The sequence below is a fragment of the Opisthocomus hoazin genome, chromosome 2 (assembly GCF_030867145.1).
Source record: "Opisthocomus hoazin isolate bOpiHoa1 chromosome 2, bOpiHoa1.hap1, whole genome shotgun sequence".
Classification (NCBI taxonomy): domain Eukaryota; kingdom Metazoa; phylum Chordata; class Aves; order Opisthocomiformes; family Opisthocomidae; genus Opisthocomus; species Opisthocomus hoazin.
Genome location: NC_134415.1, coordinates 78,781,810 through 78,802,657, shown reverse-complemented (window position 1 = coordinate 78,802,657; position 20,848 = coordinate 78,781,810). Strand labels below are relative to the sequence as shown.

The following is a 20,848-nucleotide window of genomic DNA, read 5'->3' as shown; positions in this document are numbered from 1 at the left end:
AAGCACACACACGCTCCAGGATTATCTTTTCCTTCCCTTCATTTCTGTGCCTTGTTCAATGAGAACAATTCACACTTTCCTCATTTGAAGTACAGAACAGCATTAAAACCCTGACATTCTTCCAAAGCCAGGTTATAAATGACCTAAATCTCTCAACAGAAATGCTTCCACAGAGTACATCATGCATGGCCTTAGTGTTTTTCCATTTTATGACTGTGCACTTTGATACTGTATTATCCTTATCTTGCCCTACGCTGATTCTCAGGTCTGTCCTGTTTGTTTAACACTTTCTTTCCAAGTGTGAGAGAGCGCATTTGGAATTACTATGCCTACATCTCTCACACAGAGCTTGAGACAAGAACTGGCCAGCTACGATCTGCAGCTAAGCCAGACTTTCTGCTGAAGTCAGAAAGGTGCTTTAAAATTGGAATTCTCCATTGTAACCTTCAACAGTGCTATTTTCATGCAAATGCACTTTTGCCTCCCTCCACCTCCAAAAGAACAGCTTGTCTCAAGCACTCTTTTGAGAAATAGAATTCACATTCTTGCATACACTCATCTTTTTGCACTTCCATTAAATATAGAGTCTGACAAAATAAACGTTTAAGCAAAGTACTGTTGAATACTACAAACTACAGTGAAAATAAAATAGTCATGCTTTTACCATGAAAAATTAAGAAAAATCCTAGCAGCAACAGGACCAGAGGAAATGGCGCTGAGTGACAAACTGAGGAAAATCCTTATAGACACATATATGTCCCAGGAGTGATATTTAAAAATGTATTCCAAAATATTTAAGTCTCACCTTTGACTGTCAAAACTCTTCTCCGCTATTAAAACATGATTTTCTGCCATGGCAAGACAGGATGAATTGACACATGGCAGCTATTCCATAGTAACCTCTCTTATGCACATCCTTTAGGCTGTCATAAGTTTATATTTTAGGATATTGAGGGCTGTAAAGGATAATGAAGCTTCCAGACACCCATACATTTGGAGTTTATGAGAACAGGGTCACTACTGATGCCTAACAGGACAAGGTTAAAGCAACCATGTGAGCTCTGAGCATGTGTGTCTTCTCTGTTTCGGTTAGTCCTTTAGACACTTTGCATTCTACTCATGTTTTCCTTCCTCATGAACCTACTTCTTGTTCGTCTGCGAATTCTCACTATTCTGTAAGCGTACACACCACCATCTTTCCTGCCTTTTCATCTCAGATCTCTCAACAATATTCCATCACGTTAGTTGTCTTTTTTTCAACGTGAAAGTTGCTGCATGCTGACTAATTCAGTATGTTTCCCTTCTCCCTGACCCTGCAAAGCATTTTCCAATATCTCCTATGAAAGACAGAATATGAAACAATTAAGTCACAGTATATTAATAAAAGGACTTCCCCAATGTCATCTACCCTTTCAGGGGCAGTAATGACACTTATCAATGAAGTTACTCACATTTAGTCAAAGCAAGTCATTTGCAGTCTTACCTTGGCGTACTTCTTCATGAGACATCTGACATAATTTAGCCCTTTGCTTGCTTATAACAAATGTTATAACACATTTTGTAGGTATGTACTATTTTACATACGTAATTCAGCATCAGAATATGTTCTTCTCACATAGTCAATGAGTTAAATGTTTATGGATTAAAGGGTACTATTGCACAAAATATTTAAGTATGTTTAAGCTCCATTGAAGGTAATTTGACAGGAGTACCTGCTTAAATTCATTGCTTTTTCAGGGTCTTAATTTGAAATCTGACTTCCTGCTTAGTCAAACTCTCAAAGTATTCCCAGCTCTTCAGTACAGCCAGCAGCATCTAACCACTACCATAAATAACTTCAAAAACAGATTTACCACCATTTTCATATGTCTTCCTCCCTACCTGGTGGAACAATTTTAATTCCACAGTAGTCTAAGACTGGGACTTAATATACTTAGCCTAGAACAAAAGACAATTTGAATTAAATATCCTTACAAAATAATACTTTTATTTCTGATAAAAATGATTATTCTAGTCTGCTGTTTATTTTTATATCCACATCTGATGGCTCTGAATCAATCTAAAATGGGTTCTTTTTTGCAAAATTCCTACTTCAACAACAAAAGGTCAAATCTTCTCCTGAAAATCCACTAGTATTAGACACAGGATTTGCAGTCATTTTACTTTACTGACCTCAGTGGAGGTTTCTTTAATTTAGAATGTATGGTTTATCTGAGAGAAAAATCAAGTCTGTGAATGGGCTACTGTAATATCATTCTTAACAGCTGAGGAACAGAAATAGGTTATACATGGAGCAGTTGCTTTACAGTAAGTTTTCTAGAAAGCTGTCACATGTAAAACATACTTGGCAAGTTAGTCAAGATTTACAGGCATTCAAATGAGATGCTTGCGTTACTCGCAGGTGGTATAACTGTACAGGAGGCAGACTGTCAAACAAATAGCCGTAGTAACTGTTTGACAATGTGTGGTGTATACAATAGATCAACATGATGTATATCAGTTTACTTACAAATGTAATCCATTTCATTCCATTTCCATTCCAAAGCACTTACGTTACCTGAGACTTGGCATGCTATGCTCCAACTCAAGACAAGCCTATGTAACAAACTGACGAATGTTTTATAATAGGAGCTAATAATGAAAACATATTCACTTTGAACTGCTACACGACTCTACAATGCTCTGGTCACTTTTTGTACACTGAGAGTTGTTCATAGCTGAAATAATTCCTCTGTTTACACTGCCATTTGCACTGCTCTCCAGCATGTTTGAGCATTCCCCATCTGTGGTTTAACTGCAGCCCTTCTGCACAGATAAAGCTTATCTCAGCCAGTAAAGGCAAAACACTGACAAGAGAAAAAGAACGTTCTCCCATGACCACTCTGTTGTGCAACTGTTTCTTCATCTTTTCTGGGATGGTATCTTGGTTTGTATGGGGCTATTATTAAGAAAGAAAACATTTTTTAGGAGCTAGAGGGAATAAATTCACTTGTGGTTTGTTTCATCCTCTTAACTTTCATCTGAAACAACTGCAAGTAATTAATTTAAATAATGAAACAAGTTCCCAAGAATTCTCTGAAACCAATCTCTAGCATCTATAATTGAAGATTATACACTTGCAAAATCAAAAGAACACAACGCCACTTTTTCAGGAAATTCCAATGTGGTAGACAAAATTAGAGTAAGAATCTAGGTGAAAGACACATCCCGTTATATTTTCACCTTCTCACATGTGTAATCTATATATAACACTGGTGTGCTAGTCACAGTGAATTCTAAGGGGTTTTGAAAGAACTCAAACTATTTTTAAATTATTAATAAACTCTTCTGTACTTAAAGCTTTAATATAAACTTTGTAATTCCTTCTGGTTTTATATATATGGGCATAATTTATCCTTCAGGAGTGAAAAAACGGATTTAATAGTTGCAGGATTTCTAAGCAGCAAATGCCTCAACATAAACATAATGAAGAAATGTGATTCATTTGTGAGCAGGAAATACATAAAACATTTTGTCCAAAATGGATTTGAAGCTACATAGTACAGACAAAATGCCCAAAGTTCATGAAGCAATAGTCCTACCTCTATTTTCTTGGGGCAACTGGATGTAGAAGACAAAACCTAATGGTAGCATGACCTGGAGTCACCTACAAATAGGATGTGATTAATGAATCCAAGGTTCTGTTGCTTGTCAAAGTCACCATGAACCTCATCGATACACCATTTGCTTCTCTTTTTCTATCATCTCATGAATTGTTTTGTTCAATTCTTGTAAATGAAAAATGGAAAAAAGGAGCTTTGGGACAGCTGTGAAGACCAAGCAGGCTGTTCCAAAGAGGCAATGTTCCAGGGAAGCCATCGAAAAGATTGAGGAATAATATTACGAAAAAACAGCCACGGGTGGTGAATTCCAAAAATAGAAGAACTATGCCATTGAAAAAAGGTAAGAAGAAATCATGAGCATGGTCAAAAACTGCTAGGCCTGCAGAGTAAAGAAGTATGGATTTAGACACTTCCTAAATGTTACATCGTAGATAAAGTATATTTTAATGGAAAATATTTTTGTCAATTTTGTACTATGATTTAGTACATAAGTATGTTTATAACTTCCATCATAAAAACTTTTCAGAATATTTCAGTGACTCAAAGTCTCCCTTTTGCTTTAGCTGCATATTTGTAACAATACGAAGTTACTTTGAGGCTTAAAATTTAGAACAAGAAAGGTTCATTCAATTTCCTTTTCAAACAAAAAGTTTGGCTTTTGTTTCCTGAGAAAATAAGTGACACATATGCCTTTTCAAAACCTTTAAAATAAATACTTACAAGTGGCATGAAAATCCAAACACTTCTCAGGTATACACAGAAAGGAGCAACCACACTTCCTACACGGCACATCATGCTTCCACTTCCAACCGCAAGTGACCTACACATAAAACAAAGACTTTGATAAGAATTCTGGCAGAAAAAGCAAACAATTAGAAATGTACAGACACTCAAAACATCAGTAGGATGATGTGTCTTTATGCAATGGTACTAGCAAGCTATTGCTATACCAGCATGAATTTAGATTGTAATGAAATTTAGCTGCTTTTATAATTAGGATTAAAAATACAGCAATCATTCAGCAGAGACCACAGGATGAACAACCAGGACTTTTAAGAAAGGCATAAATAACTTTTAAGAAAGTATTGAGTATTCTTCTAGTTCCTCAATGAAACCAAAGAATGCATAAGGAAATGAAAATTAAAAGAAAAATTTATTATACAGCCAAATAGTAGACAACTCTGAAGCAGCAGAGGAACTCACCCCCATCCCAAGTCTTTCGGACCACCACCACTAATGTCAAGAGCTGCTGGATCTGGCCCAGGAGCATAACAAAGACAAGGAAATAACAGCAAAATAATGAAAAATACATGACTGGTGAAAGTTCTTACCTTACAATTGTTGGGTACAGTTCTGCTGTGTAGAGATATATAAGGCCAAATGCCACACCTATTGAAAATTTTCCAGCCATATTTGCTAAGATAATTAATATATTGAAATCCTATTGAAAGAGAGCACAAATAAATAAGTCACCAGAAAATAACACTGTTCCAAACTTAATTTTAATCGTTCAAAAGCTGTGACCTTTCTTTAAACAAGATGTAATACTTATTGCTTGCTTTCTTAAAATCGGTCTCAATAAGTAACAAGTGTCCATGTAACTTTTTACCAGTCCTGGTTCACTGAACCCCTGGGAACATTTTACGTGTGACTCCAGCAATGCAACTGTGAAAACTGTACTGAAAATACAGAAATCTGTCTTAGAGTGGCAGCTGCATTTTAAAAACAGCCTTTAATCAACTGTATGATTTAGAAAAAGCAGCTACATCCACAGACTTAAGAGCCTTTAAAATCAATTTCTACTATAGGAACACTTTCAATGGTACATGACTAACCTGAGGTATGAACATAATTAAAACACAGATCAGTGCACTTAAAATAAGGAACGGAATGAGTGTGTTTCTCCTTCCCAGTTTGTCCATCCCAATGCAAGCAATGATATAGCAAGGCAACTCCACAGCACCTGTCAGTATGAAATCATTTCAAGTCATGATTACACATATTCATGTTATAACTCTAACTTCCTCTTTATGGGGATTCATTTAATCTAGGGGGTAATAAATAAGTGAAATCTAGAGATAACCAGATCATCATGGATTAGTTCATTTGGTAACAGAAATGGTAACAGAAGGCATAAAGCATGGCCTAAAATGCGGTAGTGGGGGACGGAGAAGGACAAGGGAAACAGGTTTCACAGCACAGATGAGCTCCAGTTCTCTTTGGGGTAAAAAATTCCAGAAAACAGCAAGGCCGTGGTTCTGCTTTTATGACACTGGCCCTTGTGACTGAAAGCTCTCCATTTGCTGCTCTTTTGCTTCAGGTCTTTTCACATCAACAGCTTCAACATGCCCATGAGGAATATTGCTGGTGTCACACTGACACACAGGATTTGCTGGCTGCCACCTGGACACAGAACAGAAGCCACAGGCGCTTCAGCCCCAGATCACCCCAACCTAAACACCAAGCAAGGTGGTCTCCCCAGGTCCAGTTTTCTCAGTCACTCCACAAAGAGAGTGCCATTCCAGCTTTCTCTCTTCTCCATTGAAAAGAGGGCAACTGCTTACAGCATCTCACTCTTACTCAGGTCGTCTCTTCCTAACGTCTCTTTCCAGAGAAAAGCTTCTGCAGCTCTAAAGGAGCTGGTGTTTGGCTAGGACTGTTCACAGATCCTGTGTAAACATGATTTGCCCCTAGACAAATTATATTGAGCCTAAGTGAGTTCGGACATGTTTTAAACCAACTTGCTCATGAATAATGCTGCTATGTCCAATGTAAAATCAAGGAAGAACATAAGATACAACCTTGAACAAATATGCTGCATTCATTTACTAAGCATGTAATAATATATATTAACATATTAATAATATAATATACATATCTATAATATCAGGAAACAATCTTTTGGGCTTGTGTTGGTAAAAGCAGATTGCTTTTTCAGTGTTTGTTAGTCTGCTAAAATACTTTCTGAACAGGTGGAAGTGGTGATTTACACACTGTACGGCACCATAACAGTTTAGTTACCTGGGCAGTACTAGCATCCACACTTCAACATGTCAGTCTACCAATACGCTGTTATATGTGACAATACAAACTAGTTTCATGAGAGCCCCGGTCCTTTTGTGTGCTTATGTACACGAACAGTCACATTCACTTTACTGAGAGCATTCAGTTGCATAAAGCAAAGAGCATGATTTAATTCTTTGCTGGCTCAGAGCTGCACGCCTGATCTAGAGTCTTCTGAAATCAATGGAATATTTCCACTGATCTTAATAAACTTTGGATCAGGCCTTGAATACACTGAGCTGCCTCTGTAGACAACTTACATACCAGAGGAAGATTACAGTCTGACCGACAAAATTAAAAGAATATTACATGTAAATTAAAAATATACTTTTGAGAAAACTAAAATTACTCTGGCTTCTAGGAATTATGAATCTGTTTTCTACACAGGCAGGCTCAATATATCACAACTGTAATTGAAAGGAATCATTTTTTTCTCTTGTTTTCCTAGTTTGTGCCTTTAACAGAGCTGTGTGAATTTTGTGTTGCTGGTCTGCTTCCCTTGGTGTTTCTGTGGAACTGCTATATGCTTGCAGGGCAAAGAGGAGACAAGCAGAATATGGTTTTACAATCACAAAGACAGACGGAGAAGAATTTTGTACACCAACAAATTTTAAACTCTTTTTTTTTTAAGAAACAGTGAGATTTGGAGCGAATGATACTTCTCCTGTGTTAGTCAACTTTATGAAGAGTTAGCAAGAAACTTTTTGAACATGGTTCACAATTGAATGAAGTTAAAAAATTGGCTGTCAAATCTATAGACATTTCTAAATGTTACACTCTAGTGGTGTCATAAACAGTATAAGGTACTAAAATATTTACCTATGAGAAAGAGATTTAAATATTCATTGCCTCCTAGACTGACAGAACTGAGAGAGAAGACATAGTAGCCCAAGCTCCCAGTGAACCAGATCAGCCAGACTGTGATGGTCCTTCTTGCAATGTGCCAGTTACAAAACAGGTCTAAGATGTTGTGCTTCTTTGCTGAGGGCGTGTCATTGTCACCCATTCTGCCACTGACTAGATCATCTTGTTGGACTGAGCACAGTTCAGAAACTTCGCAGGGAGTGCTTACTTTATTCCATCTTGCCATTATATTAATTACTTTTTGCGCATCTTCGTATCTTTCCTCTGACAGGAGCCAAAAAGGTGTTTCTGGGAGCATCCAGCAGCACAAGACAAAGGGAAGAGTTGCTATGGTGAGAAATATCTGATAGACCCACCAGGTCCGAACCAAAAATCCCACGAGTGCCACAATCATAATTCCCATAGCAAAAAAAGCATGGACATGCATAGAAGCCCAGGTTCGTGCTTTAATGCCAACAAATTCAGTCACATAAACAAAAGCGACAACCAAATAGCCACTTGAAACCTGGGGGGGGTGGGAGAGAGAAAAGAAAAGAAAGAGTGAGGTTTGTAGCTACTCTGCTTGTGCAACAGCGGTAAAACCAAACAGCTAAAAGTGTTCCACATTTGTGAACACTTAATTGCCACTGCACTGGCATGTCCCACACTGACAGAAAAATGGCAAACCTGAAAACAAATGGGCTGGAGAAAAAGTTTACTCAAACCTTCAGGCTGCCCGGACATGGTATTTAAAAATGTGGAGTGAATTTGGATCATTCTCTGTAGTGGGGCAGAGCCAGGAAGAGACACCTGATGTCACTAAGCCCTTCACCTCCAAAAATCAGGTCCCTTAATGACATCGCAAACTGGACACTCAGGAAAATGAGGTCCCCTGAAGTAACTGCCACTTCTGAAAATCTTGACCTTGGCTTTTAAATAGATTATTAATAATCTGTATGTCAGGGAACTGCAAATTTACTGAGAATTACCTTCCACACCCTTGTAAATGATATCGTTAAATCAAATTTTTACTATGTTGGAAGAGAATCTCATATATACGGTTACAGGTTCTCATACATTATCTAGCAAATGCAATTACTGGCATGTTCTGCATTGTAGTATTTCTTCACTGAATATAAGTATTATTGAATATACACATATATTTCAATTTCTCTAGCAACAGTAAAACTCCTGGTCTCTAAAAACATTTCAAAACACAGCTAGAATATCTAGACAAGAAAATATTCCAGTATATTGTTTTGATTAATCAATTTTCTGGTTAAAAATATTCCAGTTAATAATCTCTGATTTTGAGCCCACTGAACCTGATAGCCAGAGCTTCAGACCTCCACCTGGCGAATCAATCCCAGTGGGCAGTTAAAAACTACAGCATTGGTCTGGCCAGAGCTTTGTGCTTTTCTAAACTGCCACAGCCCCTAGCATCAACAGCCAAGGGAGTCAGTAGAGGGACTCCTGTTGACCTTACTGTTCAGGCCAAAGTGCCCATGCAGTTTTTCCTAGTAGGAAAACCTTCTGAGCTCTAATCAGGCAAAGGGATCTCCAGGTTCAAGGTCCTGTCTTGACTAATGAATTGCCTGCAGGAATACAATAAATTATGTGATTATTTTCAAATTTCTAACCTACTTTAAATAACTTACATAATTTTTCTTGTGATAGCTTTCTAATTTCTTTATGCATTATGTAGTGAAAGACTACAAATATTAGTCTTTTGGATGTAAAATAGTAATTTAAAATTGGTTACTACATATAAAAATTTTGAGTATATATTAGATATTGGATATATATCATACATATACATAAAAGTATGTGTATAGATACGCATAAACACATATACTGGAATACCCTTAAGTACAGTATAAACATCTAGGTATTAAACACGTCTACCTATGTATTTAGTATTTCAGATGTAGTCTAAAAGACCAAAGAGATGCATGGAAGCAAAATGTGCATCTCCACTCCATCACTCAAAATGGTAGAGATAAAAATCATACTTCTTACAGATTTGCTATTTTAAGAAAATTACACTCCATTTTATACTCTATTTCTGACAATGAGAAATGCAATGGCAGCTGCGACGCAGAATCCAGAGTTTGCTGCTCACACTTGGTATTTAATTACCAGTCCAGCAGAGGTTGGGATGGAGGAAGTACCAAACACTGCTTCATATAGACGCTTTCTATTAATTCAAAGAGGAAAAGTGCTGTGGTCCAAGAACATTCAGACTCTCCCTGCTCTGCTGAAATAAGTGCAACAGAGGGGGCTTTAGAATAGTGAAGTAGGGGAGGAAATAAGAACAACAAAAGGGAGGTTTTCCTGAGAAGGGGTAGGAAATGAGACATAAAAAGAGCTGACCTTCCTGTCTTACCATAGCAAGGAGAAAGCGCACAATCATGAAACTGTAGTAGTCAAATGTGAAGGCCACTGCGATGCCAAATACAAACTGACCAGCACTTGTGAACCATATAACACGCTGTCTTCCCAGTCTGCAAATCACAGAAGTAATAAAATTACAAATAATCACAAACATTCTACTAAATACACCTGCAACTCCAGAGAGTTTATCTGGAAGTGAGTCTGAAAATACTGTACTTAATGCTCTCACCACAGAAACTCCAGATTAGATTCCTGTACTTTTCTCACCATGTGAGAAAGAAAACAATTAATTTTTCAGCAATTCCAACTAAACGTAAGAAAAAGGAAGTTGCTATGGAAGGAACTTCCATTCCACTATTCTTGGCTGGAAGCAATGTGCAGAAGTGGGTAATATATATGCCCACCTTCAGCTTCAAGTTTAATTTCTACATAACTAATCTGCAGTTTTACTCTGTCTTATTTTCAAGGACAGTAGGTAAGACTTGCTTTTTCCGATACTTTAAGTAATATAGTAGTACATTAGTAAGTATATTAGTTAATAATGTCTAACAAAAGTTAGCTGTGATAATACATGCTATCTCTTGCCAAAGAAACAACCATTTTGGATAGTAATGAAAGGCTTCTGTAACATATCTTTGTCCTGTTTTCTAAAGTTGAATTCTCTAATAAATGACAATTACATAGTTCCTCTAAATTTTCTGATTGCATCACAGCACACATGCATGCATGTACAAACACAGAAATCCAATACGCTAGTATGCTAACAGCAAAAAAAAACCCGTGTCAAATACTATAGATACCCATCAACAACACAGTAATTTCCAGTATCAAAGAAGGACATTTAGTAAAAAAGAACTTCTATTTGTTTATCTTCTTCCATTATCACAGGGAGAAAAATATACCAAGTAGAGTCAGTTGTCCCTAAACAAGTTAGCTATCAATAAGAAGCTCATCTGAGGAGAAATCCTGGAAATCTGCAGTAGATATACAACACTCTATTAAGGATTCATTGTATTCTGTCTACAAATGTTCTGTAACACAAAACTCACAGAATAGTTTTTCTTTCCTGATAATATTCTCTTGGACTTTTATTATCTACTCCACTGTGTGCAGCTGTTCACAGATGTGGATATTACATTTAGACATAGAATTTGAGGACTTTCAGGGGTGCGAGCTCGTTTGTTGCTTTTTCTCCGTGTTTGGTACTACATGGAAGCAACCCTGGAAAGTGATGTTGTAAATAGGAGGTGTAGTTCAAATAGCCACTCGGCATAGCTCTTTCCAGTGCCCTCCTGTTTTTCTCCAGCCCTGACCCGGAGTCATGCACATTTGGTCTTTGATCCCTGCCAGAAGAGATCCCAGTGAGTCCCAGCTGTCAGAGCTCTTCTGTTGGGAAATCTGTTAATTAGGAATAGGAGGAACCCATAAACTTATTTCCCACCAGCCAGGATGTGTCAGAAAATAATAACTTTCAGCTGTAAAATCTCCGGGTGTCAATCTGCAACTCAGAATGTGTGTATTATCTTAACTGGCTGTCCATGGTTTGAATTAATGGAAATGAGAACAATATGGCCATAACCTTATAAATCATGTCTGAGTATTAATTAATAAAGCTATGAATGATTTAAAGGAATGCAGAACAAATGTTGGCATTACATTCTGGTTTTGTATTAAATACAGTTATACAAAGCCTTGGATCAGGAGGGAGGATTGATTCCATGTGTTCTAAAAGCCGAATTAAAAAAAAAAAAATCATCTTTACTTTTGCATTCCCATGTTGTAACTGTAACACCATAGCATTGTGCTAATGAAGGAAAATGAGAAAACAACACATGTGGTCTCCTTTTTCTGCTTATGCTGTTAGCTGTCAGGCAAAATTTCATCCTCCACCTAACAGAACTGTTAGTCAACAAACTCCTTTATAGAAAGAGATAAAAACACGAACCTAGCCTTCAAAGCAAAATGCAGGTACATAAACTGCCTGAGACAAAATCAAGTACAACATAGCTTAGGCATTTGACTCTCATATGGGTAGAGGGGCATGGCTGGCTGTTCTTCTGAGGTAGGAATACATATGTTTGTGTTGAGAGAGAAAACCAAGAGAAGCAGACATGCATCCTGGATCTCGCTGTCATTTCCAAGTCCAGCTCTGACACTGGATCTCAGTGCATAATCTGAGAAAAAATCCAGGAAGGAAGTGTCAGAGGGGAGGGCTGAAGGACAGCCTTGGCACCGTCAGCCAGGGACTGCTCAGGTCGAGTCCCTCCACAGGCTGACTCTTCTTGTGCTCAAACAGAACGTTGTACGCACTGGTAAACAAGTGAAACCACACCACAACTCACTGACAGGACGTTATTGCTCTCTACAACTACCTGAAAGGAGGTTGTAGTGAGGCAGGTGTTGGTCTCTTCTCCCAGGTAACTAGCGATAGGACTAGAGGCAATGGCCTCAAGTTGTGTCAGGGGAGGTTTAGGTGGGATATTAGGAAAAAATTCTTCACTGAAAGAGTGGTCAGGCATTGGAACAGGTTGTCCAGGGAGGCGGTGGAGTCCCCATCCCTGGAGGTGTTCAAAAAACATGTAGATGTGGCACTTTGGGATACGGTTTAGTAGGCATGGTGGTGTTGGGTGGATGGTTGGACTTGATGATCTTAGAGGTCTTTTCCAACCTATGATTCTATGACTTTTCATCCTATCTGGACTAACGTTCAAGAGACTGAAGTCTAAGCTAAGCATTCAGGGAAAAACTACAATTGTATAGCAAAGAAAAATAGTGTACGGGTGTTTTATTTTATGAATGTGGGGCCTGATCAAACCCTGAAAGCCTTTGCATTAGCCCCACAGAGCTGTACTCATGACAGAGGTTAGGAAATCTGTGACTTTAAAATACATGATTTTAACCTTCCAATAGCCCTTCAGCTGTTCATCTTATGCACAAATAAAAATATATGTTTCCATGAGGAATCTCTCCTCATGGAAAATGAGGTGAAAACCTTCTCCCAGGTTTTACTGTTGCTATTACTACTAACAATTGCTATTCCTGTTCAAAAAAAAACCAAAAAAAAAAAAAACCAACAAACTAAGGCCAAATACCAGATGCACAGGGCAATTTGAGGAATCAAGGCCTAGAACAATGGATGATATAAAGTAACAAAACAATTCTAAAAGCAAATGATTTGTGAATACATTTTAAAATTAGTACTTGCTATCAGAAAATGAAATTGAGTTAAACACCTCTGTGAATAATATCCAAACCTCATGAATTGTGAATACATAATTATGAATACACAATGAATGAAAACAATAAAACAGGTAGATATGCATGGAGTTACTGCAGTCTGCTGCTAAAATTTCCAGAGGATGGCACTTTACCTGTCAGCAATGTCACCAAAAATCACCGCTCCAATCAAAACTCCAAGCATGAATGTAGGCTGGATTAATTTTGCGAGCCATTCTTGGTCACAGACCAGATCCCACTGCGTAACAACAGTGCTCTTCCACTTTGTATCATCGTAGAGAAATCCATCAGAACAGGAAAATACGGACTTGTTGCCTTTGTATTCATATGCCAGATCCAAACTGACTTCTCGTTTGGACCTGCTGCATTGGTTAAGTTCCCAAACTTCTCCGTTTGCCAGCTGGACTACAATATAATTTTCTGTTGATGTCCATAGTGTCCAGATGTCCTCTATACTTGATTCAGAGGAGTTGTAGAAAAGTACACTACTCACATTTCCAGGGATCCCACATACAAAGTTAGGAGTAACAGCCATGAACACAGATGCTAAGTAATGGATGCCACATGACATAGCTTGAAAGACAGATGCAAAATAAACACATGCTTGAAATCTGTAAAGGGAATGAAAAAAGTTTACTGAAGAAAAGCTCTCTATGCATGAAAAAAACCCCAACATAATTATTTTGCTAGGACCAGTAAATGGAGACATCATTAAAGTGTCTAGTGTTTTGTTACATAGTGCTGCTATATTAGCTAAGCCCTGCAAGAGACCAAAGGTGAGAATTCTCAAGATCCACAGCAGAAGTAATCTATTGTCAGGAAATAAATACTGCTGTTAGTCGTGTATTTAGCCATACATAGAGAAGATCATTTAGAAACAAACAATTCTGAACTTAAACACTTAGTTTGAAGCAACCTGTCACCCTCAAATTTTGTGTAGTACATCCCCTCAAAATAAGGCCTTAGATAACTGGAATGGTTAGAAAAAACAAAATGTTGCAACCTCAGGTTCTGAGAGATAGAGATATGCACATCAAATAAAACAAACCAAATACATCACGCCCTTCATTACACCTAACTGTGTATATATATATACACTTGTGTATTCCTTCTGTCTTCCATCTCTCTTTATTGCCTCCAAAAGGCAAAGAGAGAATACATGTGGAGACATGTAGAGGAAGATAAAATCTGAACAGTGTGAAACATTTTGCACCAAAACATAGCTGCAAACTGGGTTGGGTTTTGGCTTAAACGGGGTATGCAGTTATGCATTAAAGATTGTATCATAAAGCAAACACGGCAAAAGAATGTTTTATGCATAGCTTGAATTTTGGCATTTTAACAGCTTCTAAAACATGCTTGAGATGCAAGTAAACCTTAGTATATAAATTGCACATGTATTCTGAATTTTGAAAGACTTGCAATGAACTCTAATATCACTGACTGCAAATTCTAGACAGTTTCTGATAATCTAAGCATAAGGAGTCTTCTCCTCAATTAAATGTTAAAATTATGCACTTAATCAGTACAACATCTGTTCAGAAAAAAACCACATAGCTTTGGTTTCTCCTCCACTTTTTATTTCCTGAAGGCCAACCAATTCACTAATTTGAAGAAGCATTCAATAAGCTTCTGTTTATACAGCCTTACTGCTGTATGCGCTGGGCCTTGGTAGTATGAAACAAAAAGCAAATTTTTTTCAAATGATCAGAGGCTATCTCTGCTGAAGTTCCAAGAAATGATGCCTAAAAAACAATTGCCTCGAAATGTTTTGTGGGAGAAGTCAGAGAAATTCCAGTCCCTGTAACAAATGCGACCTCTACATCACTCCTCTCCGAAATATATCTAATCCAGCCTCGAATTCCTGTAATAAAGGTTGCAGCAGTTCTTATCCTAGGACTTTTTAATTATCTGTCATTGCAATTTCTAATGAATTTCTAAACTATCCATAACCAAAGTATTTAAATAGAATTTTCTGGATACATTGTCTTAATGTCCGATTAATCTTTCCAATTAAACACTTCTCTTGTATAACCTAACTTCATTCACCATCCTCATTCTCCTCTGCCTTTTATCTTGTGATTCTTATTTCTTTCCTCGGTAAATGTAAACCCAGCTGCCTGTCCTATCTTTTAAATGTCATTGTTGCTGTTCAGATGCAGTGGTTTTATCCCCTTCTCTTGACAACAGCTCTATTGAGTTCTCCATAGCAATCTGAGTGCTAAACCCACCGCAGCAGCTCAAAAGCTGGCTCCACTTCCCTCTTGCAGACTTGACAAGGCAGTCCTTACACAAGTGCTGTGCTGCTCTTTCCCAATAAACCTTGCAAGAGAGATGGTCAAGAGAAACTGAACATAACCACAGCATCCCTTAAGCCTATCAATCCCCCCTCAACGGCTGCTTGAGGACTAAGCAGCTAGCCATAAATCAAGGCAAGGATAAACCTGCTCTAAAAAGATTTTGGACTATCTTGGACCACAAAAAGCAAAGATTATTCTGAAATGCAACCTTTTTCCCCCCTATTAATGGAGACAAATATAGTCAGCAACATTTTTTAGTTCCTCTTCTCTAGTTTCATTTTAACAGTTCCCATCAAAAGACACAAACTCGTTTTAAAAATAGCGGAGTAAGACCCAATTCAACAACTTGGCCTATTGCTGCGGTATGCAGATCAACTGAAATCAGGATGAGAATACCTCTAGCAAATCACCAGATTTAATCCCTAGAAGCTGTGGCATTACGTCATCTACTAGCTAATAAAAGGCGGCATCCCTGGAACCAAGATCCTCAGTATTTGCAATATCTGCCATTATGCATCAGGAAATTGTAGTGTCAGAAAGCCCCTTTGGTATTTGCCAGACAGAGGAAGAGTTAAATAATTTCAAACTCCTATACATTCATCATGAGTTTCCTAATTAGCCCTCACAATACAAGGGATATCAAGTTCATCATTTCTCTTCTACCCAGTAACAGTGAGCAGGAAAAATAAATTTATGCGCTTTCTTGTTGGAGAGACTTGAAAGAATACAAAAACTCATCAGGATATGGACTGAGAAGATGGCATGAACCAACGCATTACATTATTTTTGAAAAACCCAAATCCCAAGAGCATGACCAGGTCTATGATTTTGATCAGGTCTGGCTAATCTCTGCACTAACTGCTCCCTTGAGAGTTTTATCTATCTCTTCCTGAACGCTTCTTGTGATTGTACTTCAATAACCATTTTGACAGACTGCTCCACTGTCAAATCTTTCTGTTCGAAAGCTTCTCATTAAATCTAATCTCAATGTCCCCTTTTTCAGTGTAAGACTATTAGCAGCTTATAAAACATCCTTGTGCAACCTTGAATAAATCTCCCTTTTATTGCTGTGTTGTACAGAATTATCAGTTATCCCCCTCTAGTTACTTTCTGAAACTATATAAATTACCGTCCATTACCCTTTCCTCATTTTTCCTTTGTGTCCTGTAGAATAGTTTCCACTTCTATAAAAAGCAATAAAGGATTTATTTTGAAGAAATATCTGTGTTGTACTGTATTTCACCAATCTTTCAAGGGTTTAACTTACAACTAGATATAACCGATTCCTGTAAAAACGTTCTTCCAGTTTCAATGTTCTGAAAACCTTATTTAGTTCCAACGAAGAAATTCACTCTGTAGTATCGTTATTTTTCTTACCTAATTTGCAGCAACTATGATATGCAAACAGAAAAATTCAAACGGAATGCCAGATACACATCAATAGACACGATTTAAGCCGTTTATGACTTTAAATTAAGAACAGGAAAACATGTTTTTGCAGCAAAACGGCCATGTTATTGCAGAATCCTGCAGGATGGATTGCACTGCAGTTTTTAACCTCTAACTGCTCAACAAAAAAGTCAAGGAGCAGTCAGGGGAAGCAGGAACGGGGAAGAATAAGGCCTTATGTGAAGCTAGAAAAGTGTTTGGCAGCACCAGTGGCTGAAGCAATCCCACAGTCCTGCCACCATGCTAATGGGCTGCTCCCCTGCCTGTGAAAACTACCTACTGCTCTCTCCAGTAAAATTCCACAATGGGCTGGCTAAGTCTCTCTCTGTATCTATACATATATATTTATAGGAAACTAACATACACAAAAAAAACCTCAACCTGTTAGCCCTCTTTTGCTGTGAAGGCAAAATTAATTGCTGACTGCAGTAGTGTTGTAACAGCTTCCCCACCAATGCTAGACTCAAAAGCCCAACCTCCTGAGCTGCTGAGAATCTCCTGAGGGTAGGAAGGGCTTTCTTGTGTAGAGGTCAGGAAATTGATTAACTTGCATAGTCACCAAAAGGAGTTAATTAGCCCATCAGTAACAATGCATGAAAAGTAGGTGTAGGGAGGATGACACATGGGATGAGAAAATACAACAGATGTATTGAACTTTGCTTACTGGAACAGCTGAAGATTGAAAAGGGACAGAGAAAGACACAGGCCCAGCCTCATGGTAGACACAGGTTTGCTAGACCAGAGGTCGGGGCAGCAAATGGTGCTGAGTGAGGAGGAACATAAAGCTGCTGCCTGCTCTATTGCTAGCCTGGGATCCCTCTCTTGGCACCTCTGGGTGCACGAGGTTTATCTGAGCCCTCTTACTGTGCCCATGTCAATGCTCTTCCCCAGTCTTAAAATCCTGGGGCTGCTTCTTGGCCGACGGTCCCGTGACGGCTGAGCAGCTTCTCCTCTTCGCGTGAGGACGTGGTGCTGGGGGAGAACAGCCGCTCTGGCCGGGTGCCTAGAGCAGCCCCCGCAGCAGGCTGTGCCAGGCCGGGAAGTCACAGCAGAGTGTACACAGGTCGGATGCTTCACTGACCCTGAGGCACAGGTTAAACACTATGCTCATTTGCTGACAACTGTAATTTATTAACTCCTTTCTCAAATTCTTATGTTAAGAACACTGGACTGATAAGAAACTCTTTTATTACTAGGCTTCTATGATTCTATATTCTATATACAAAAATTCTATGATTTTTCAGCTTCAATCTCTCTGTTACAAACATGTAATATAATCTTTTTAGTAAACTCACCAAACTCCACTTTAAAATTTAAATTTCCCTGAATAAAGAGATACTGCTGCTCATGCATCAAAATGTTTCGAAAAACCCAATGCAGTAGCAATAAATGCTATTGAAATTCACCAAAAGAAAGCAAGGCTTCTTTCAGCAAAGTCTGTGATCTATTTTCCTGGACTGATCTCAAAAAAGGCAGCTTTTGGCAAGGGTATTTTATATGCCAGTTATCTTCACATACACACATCAGATTATGTAACATATATTGTTGCAAGCAGTAGTTTTCAAGACCTCTTTTACAGATTTTTTTTCTTTTTAAAAAGCACACTTGTTGCAGTTTTTAAAAGCTGTGAACATGATGACTGTCCTAAAAGGTATGATAATCTCTTGCAGTGTTTTTCCATCTCTTCAGTGACTTGCCATGGGAGATAATTATTTGGCAAGTACTTCTTGTCACTCTTGCTAGGAGTGTCAAATATAGAAGTCAAGAAGACTTTGTAGGCTACTGCTCCAGTGTAGAGACGCTTAATGAATGCCAGAAGTCAAATGAGCATAAAACTGTCTTCACAAAAGCCTGAGCAGGACAGAACATGAAAATGTTCCAATCTTTCTTAAAATATTTCTGTGAAATTTCTCTCCAGTCCCTCTTTTTTTCAGTTTAGAGCTTAGAGTAAAAAAGACATACACTTTCTAAGTCCTCTGTACAAGTTTTATGATCTCACCAGTAAGGAAAGCAACTGGTAATATCATAATGTCAGTACCTGAATTGAAGAAATATTCTTCCATAAAGATAATGAACTAGATCTCAGACCACTGTCACCCTGGCTGAAGTCTCATGACACAACATACTCTGTGGTACTGTCACTGTAAGATATTTCCTCCCTTCTCCTTTCCCACTGTTCATCCATCCCCTGAGGCACAGTGCTCTCGACCCTCAGTTGCTATGGCACTTTTTACGTGGACCGGCTGTGAATTTTATCTGGGTTACTGAACTAACCTGAAAAAAAAAGTCTAAACAGATGATGATTAAAAAACCAAACAAGTCAGATCAGTTGCTTGATCCAATTTATATTGCATCCATGCAAACAATCTGCACCAGTCTACTTGAAAGGTGGTACATCTGGCATACAAAATTACCTGAAATGGACATTGCTGCGTATATGTTAGCAAATAAATCCCCAGCCTTGGAGTACTTAAACCATTGTCAGTTACTACAGTGTATAGCTGGGACAAAACTTGTTGTTAGACACTAATTTTACGTTAAATAAAATATGTTTCTGATAACATTTGTTTCCTCGTCTGTCTATCAAAGAGAACACGGAGGAATTACTAGATACTCTTCAAAAGTTAATATAAAAATTTAGAAATCTTTTCAGCATAGGATAGAGTCACAAGGCTGTGATCAGCAAAAGATTTGTACTATTCCATGGGTTTTACAAGAACTATTTTTACTGTTTGTCTTTTCAACCACCTTGTTAGCAAACTCCTTACTCAGAAAACACAGTATGTTTTTGTTGTGCAGTGTACACTCAACAGGATGGCTTCAGTGGAAAGAAATTTCCAGATATTTACTATTTCTGAAAAAATTTGTGTTCAGTAACCACTTTCACCTCTGTATTCCATCCTGGGTTTTTTAAATGTGAGAAAAGCCATTCAACATTCTTTCCACTCTAAATCAAAACCCTGTTTACACATTTATTTTTTGAGAGCAAAGGAGCTGAATGAGACTCTGGAGCAGTATTTTTGCTATGGTGCAGACATATAAATCTGGAAGCAGCCTTAAATATGTAACAAACACAGCCTTATTTGACTTACAGCGTCAAGAGTAAACTTCCTTCCCTCCTAGGGGCGGTTTAAACTATGCTAAGACTTGGTCTCAGCCTACATCAGAAAGATTGTTATTTCTCAGATTTGTTTTCAGAGGTCAAAGATGCTGTGCTGGATATCCAGTTTAAGTGTACCCACAGCACAGATGCAACAGGAATAAGAAAGCCTCTAGGGATCAGGAAGGCCCCAGGAATTATATATCATCACTGGTGTCAATGTGTGCATCAACATGCAGTCACCAAACAGCAGACACTTACCAAATTGTTCTTAGAATCATTTAAAACTGATTATCTGAAGAATTGTAACACTTCTATCCCATTAAACTTATGCACATTTCCCTTGGATTAAGACAAGCCCAGCATTTGTTCACCAGAGCCAAGAAGAAAATTACATCGGCTGCTCACTACTGCACATTTGATGAAGAAAGTCACATCAGCGTAAAAATCAAGAATTAGTGCTACAGAATTAAGGGCCATACTTTTTTTTTTTTTTTTTTTTTTGCAATTAATGGAACAATTCTTCATTTTTGACTATCTAAATCAGGCACTTTGCATTTCTGTCATCACTTGTGACAAAACCATCCATTTATTGATAAATGTTGCTGGGTTGCAGCAGTTTGGTAACACAGCTTTCAACTCCGGCCAGCCATACACAGCAGAAAGGGCAGCGGCTGTTGAAGATGCCCCGATGTTTTTCGCCGCCCCTCTGCCCAGGATTACTGCCTCCAGGGGAGAGCCAGCCCAAAGGATGGTGTGTTCGCACCTTGGCCACGCCAGACCAGCTGTCAGGGTCAGCTGACAGCAGAACTGGACTAGGCACAAAGGCTCTGGATTTTTGCACTCAATCAATCAAGCTA

General features: G+C 38.2%; 1 protein-coding gene across 4 annotated transcripts in view; it reads right to left on the bottom strand.

The window, feature by feature from the left end:
- The window catches only part of LOC104332680 (solute carrier family 22 member 16), a 52,341-nt gene that overhangs the window by 19,153 nt on the left and 12,340 nt on the right, over positions 1-20,848 (bottom strand). The window contains exons 2-7 of one of the 4 annotated variants that reach the window (XM_075414217.1): positions 13,274-13,750; positions 9,895-10,012; positions 7,485-8,034; positions 5,438-5,565; positions 4,934-5,043; positions 4,323-4,422 (exon numbers count right to left, since the gene is read on the bottom strand). In XM_075414217.1, the coding sequence (XP_075270332.1) occupies positions 4,323-4,422; positions 4,934-5,043; positions 5,438-5,565; positions 7,485-8,034; positions 9,895-10,012; positions 13,274-13,750 (1,483 nt within the window). Of the gene's footprint in view, positions 1-4,322; positions 4,423-4,933; positions 5,044-5,437; positions 5,566-7,484; positions 8,035-9,647; positions 9,766-9,894; positions 10,013-13,273; positions 13,751-20,848 lie in introns of those variants that run through there. The other 3 variants (XM_075414214.1, XM_075414216.1, XM_075414215.1) reach the window with 3 other exon arrangements.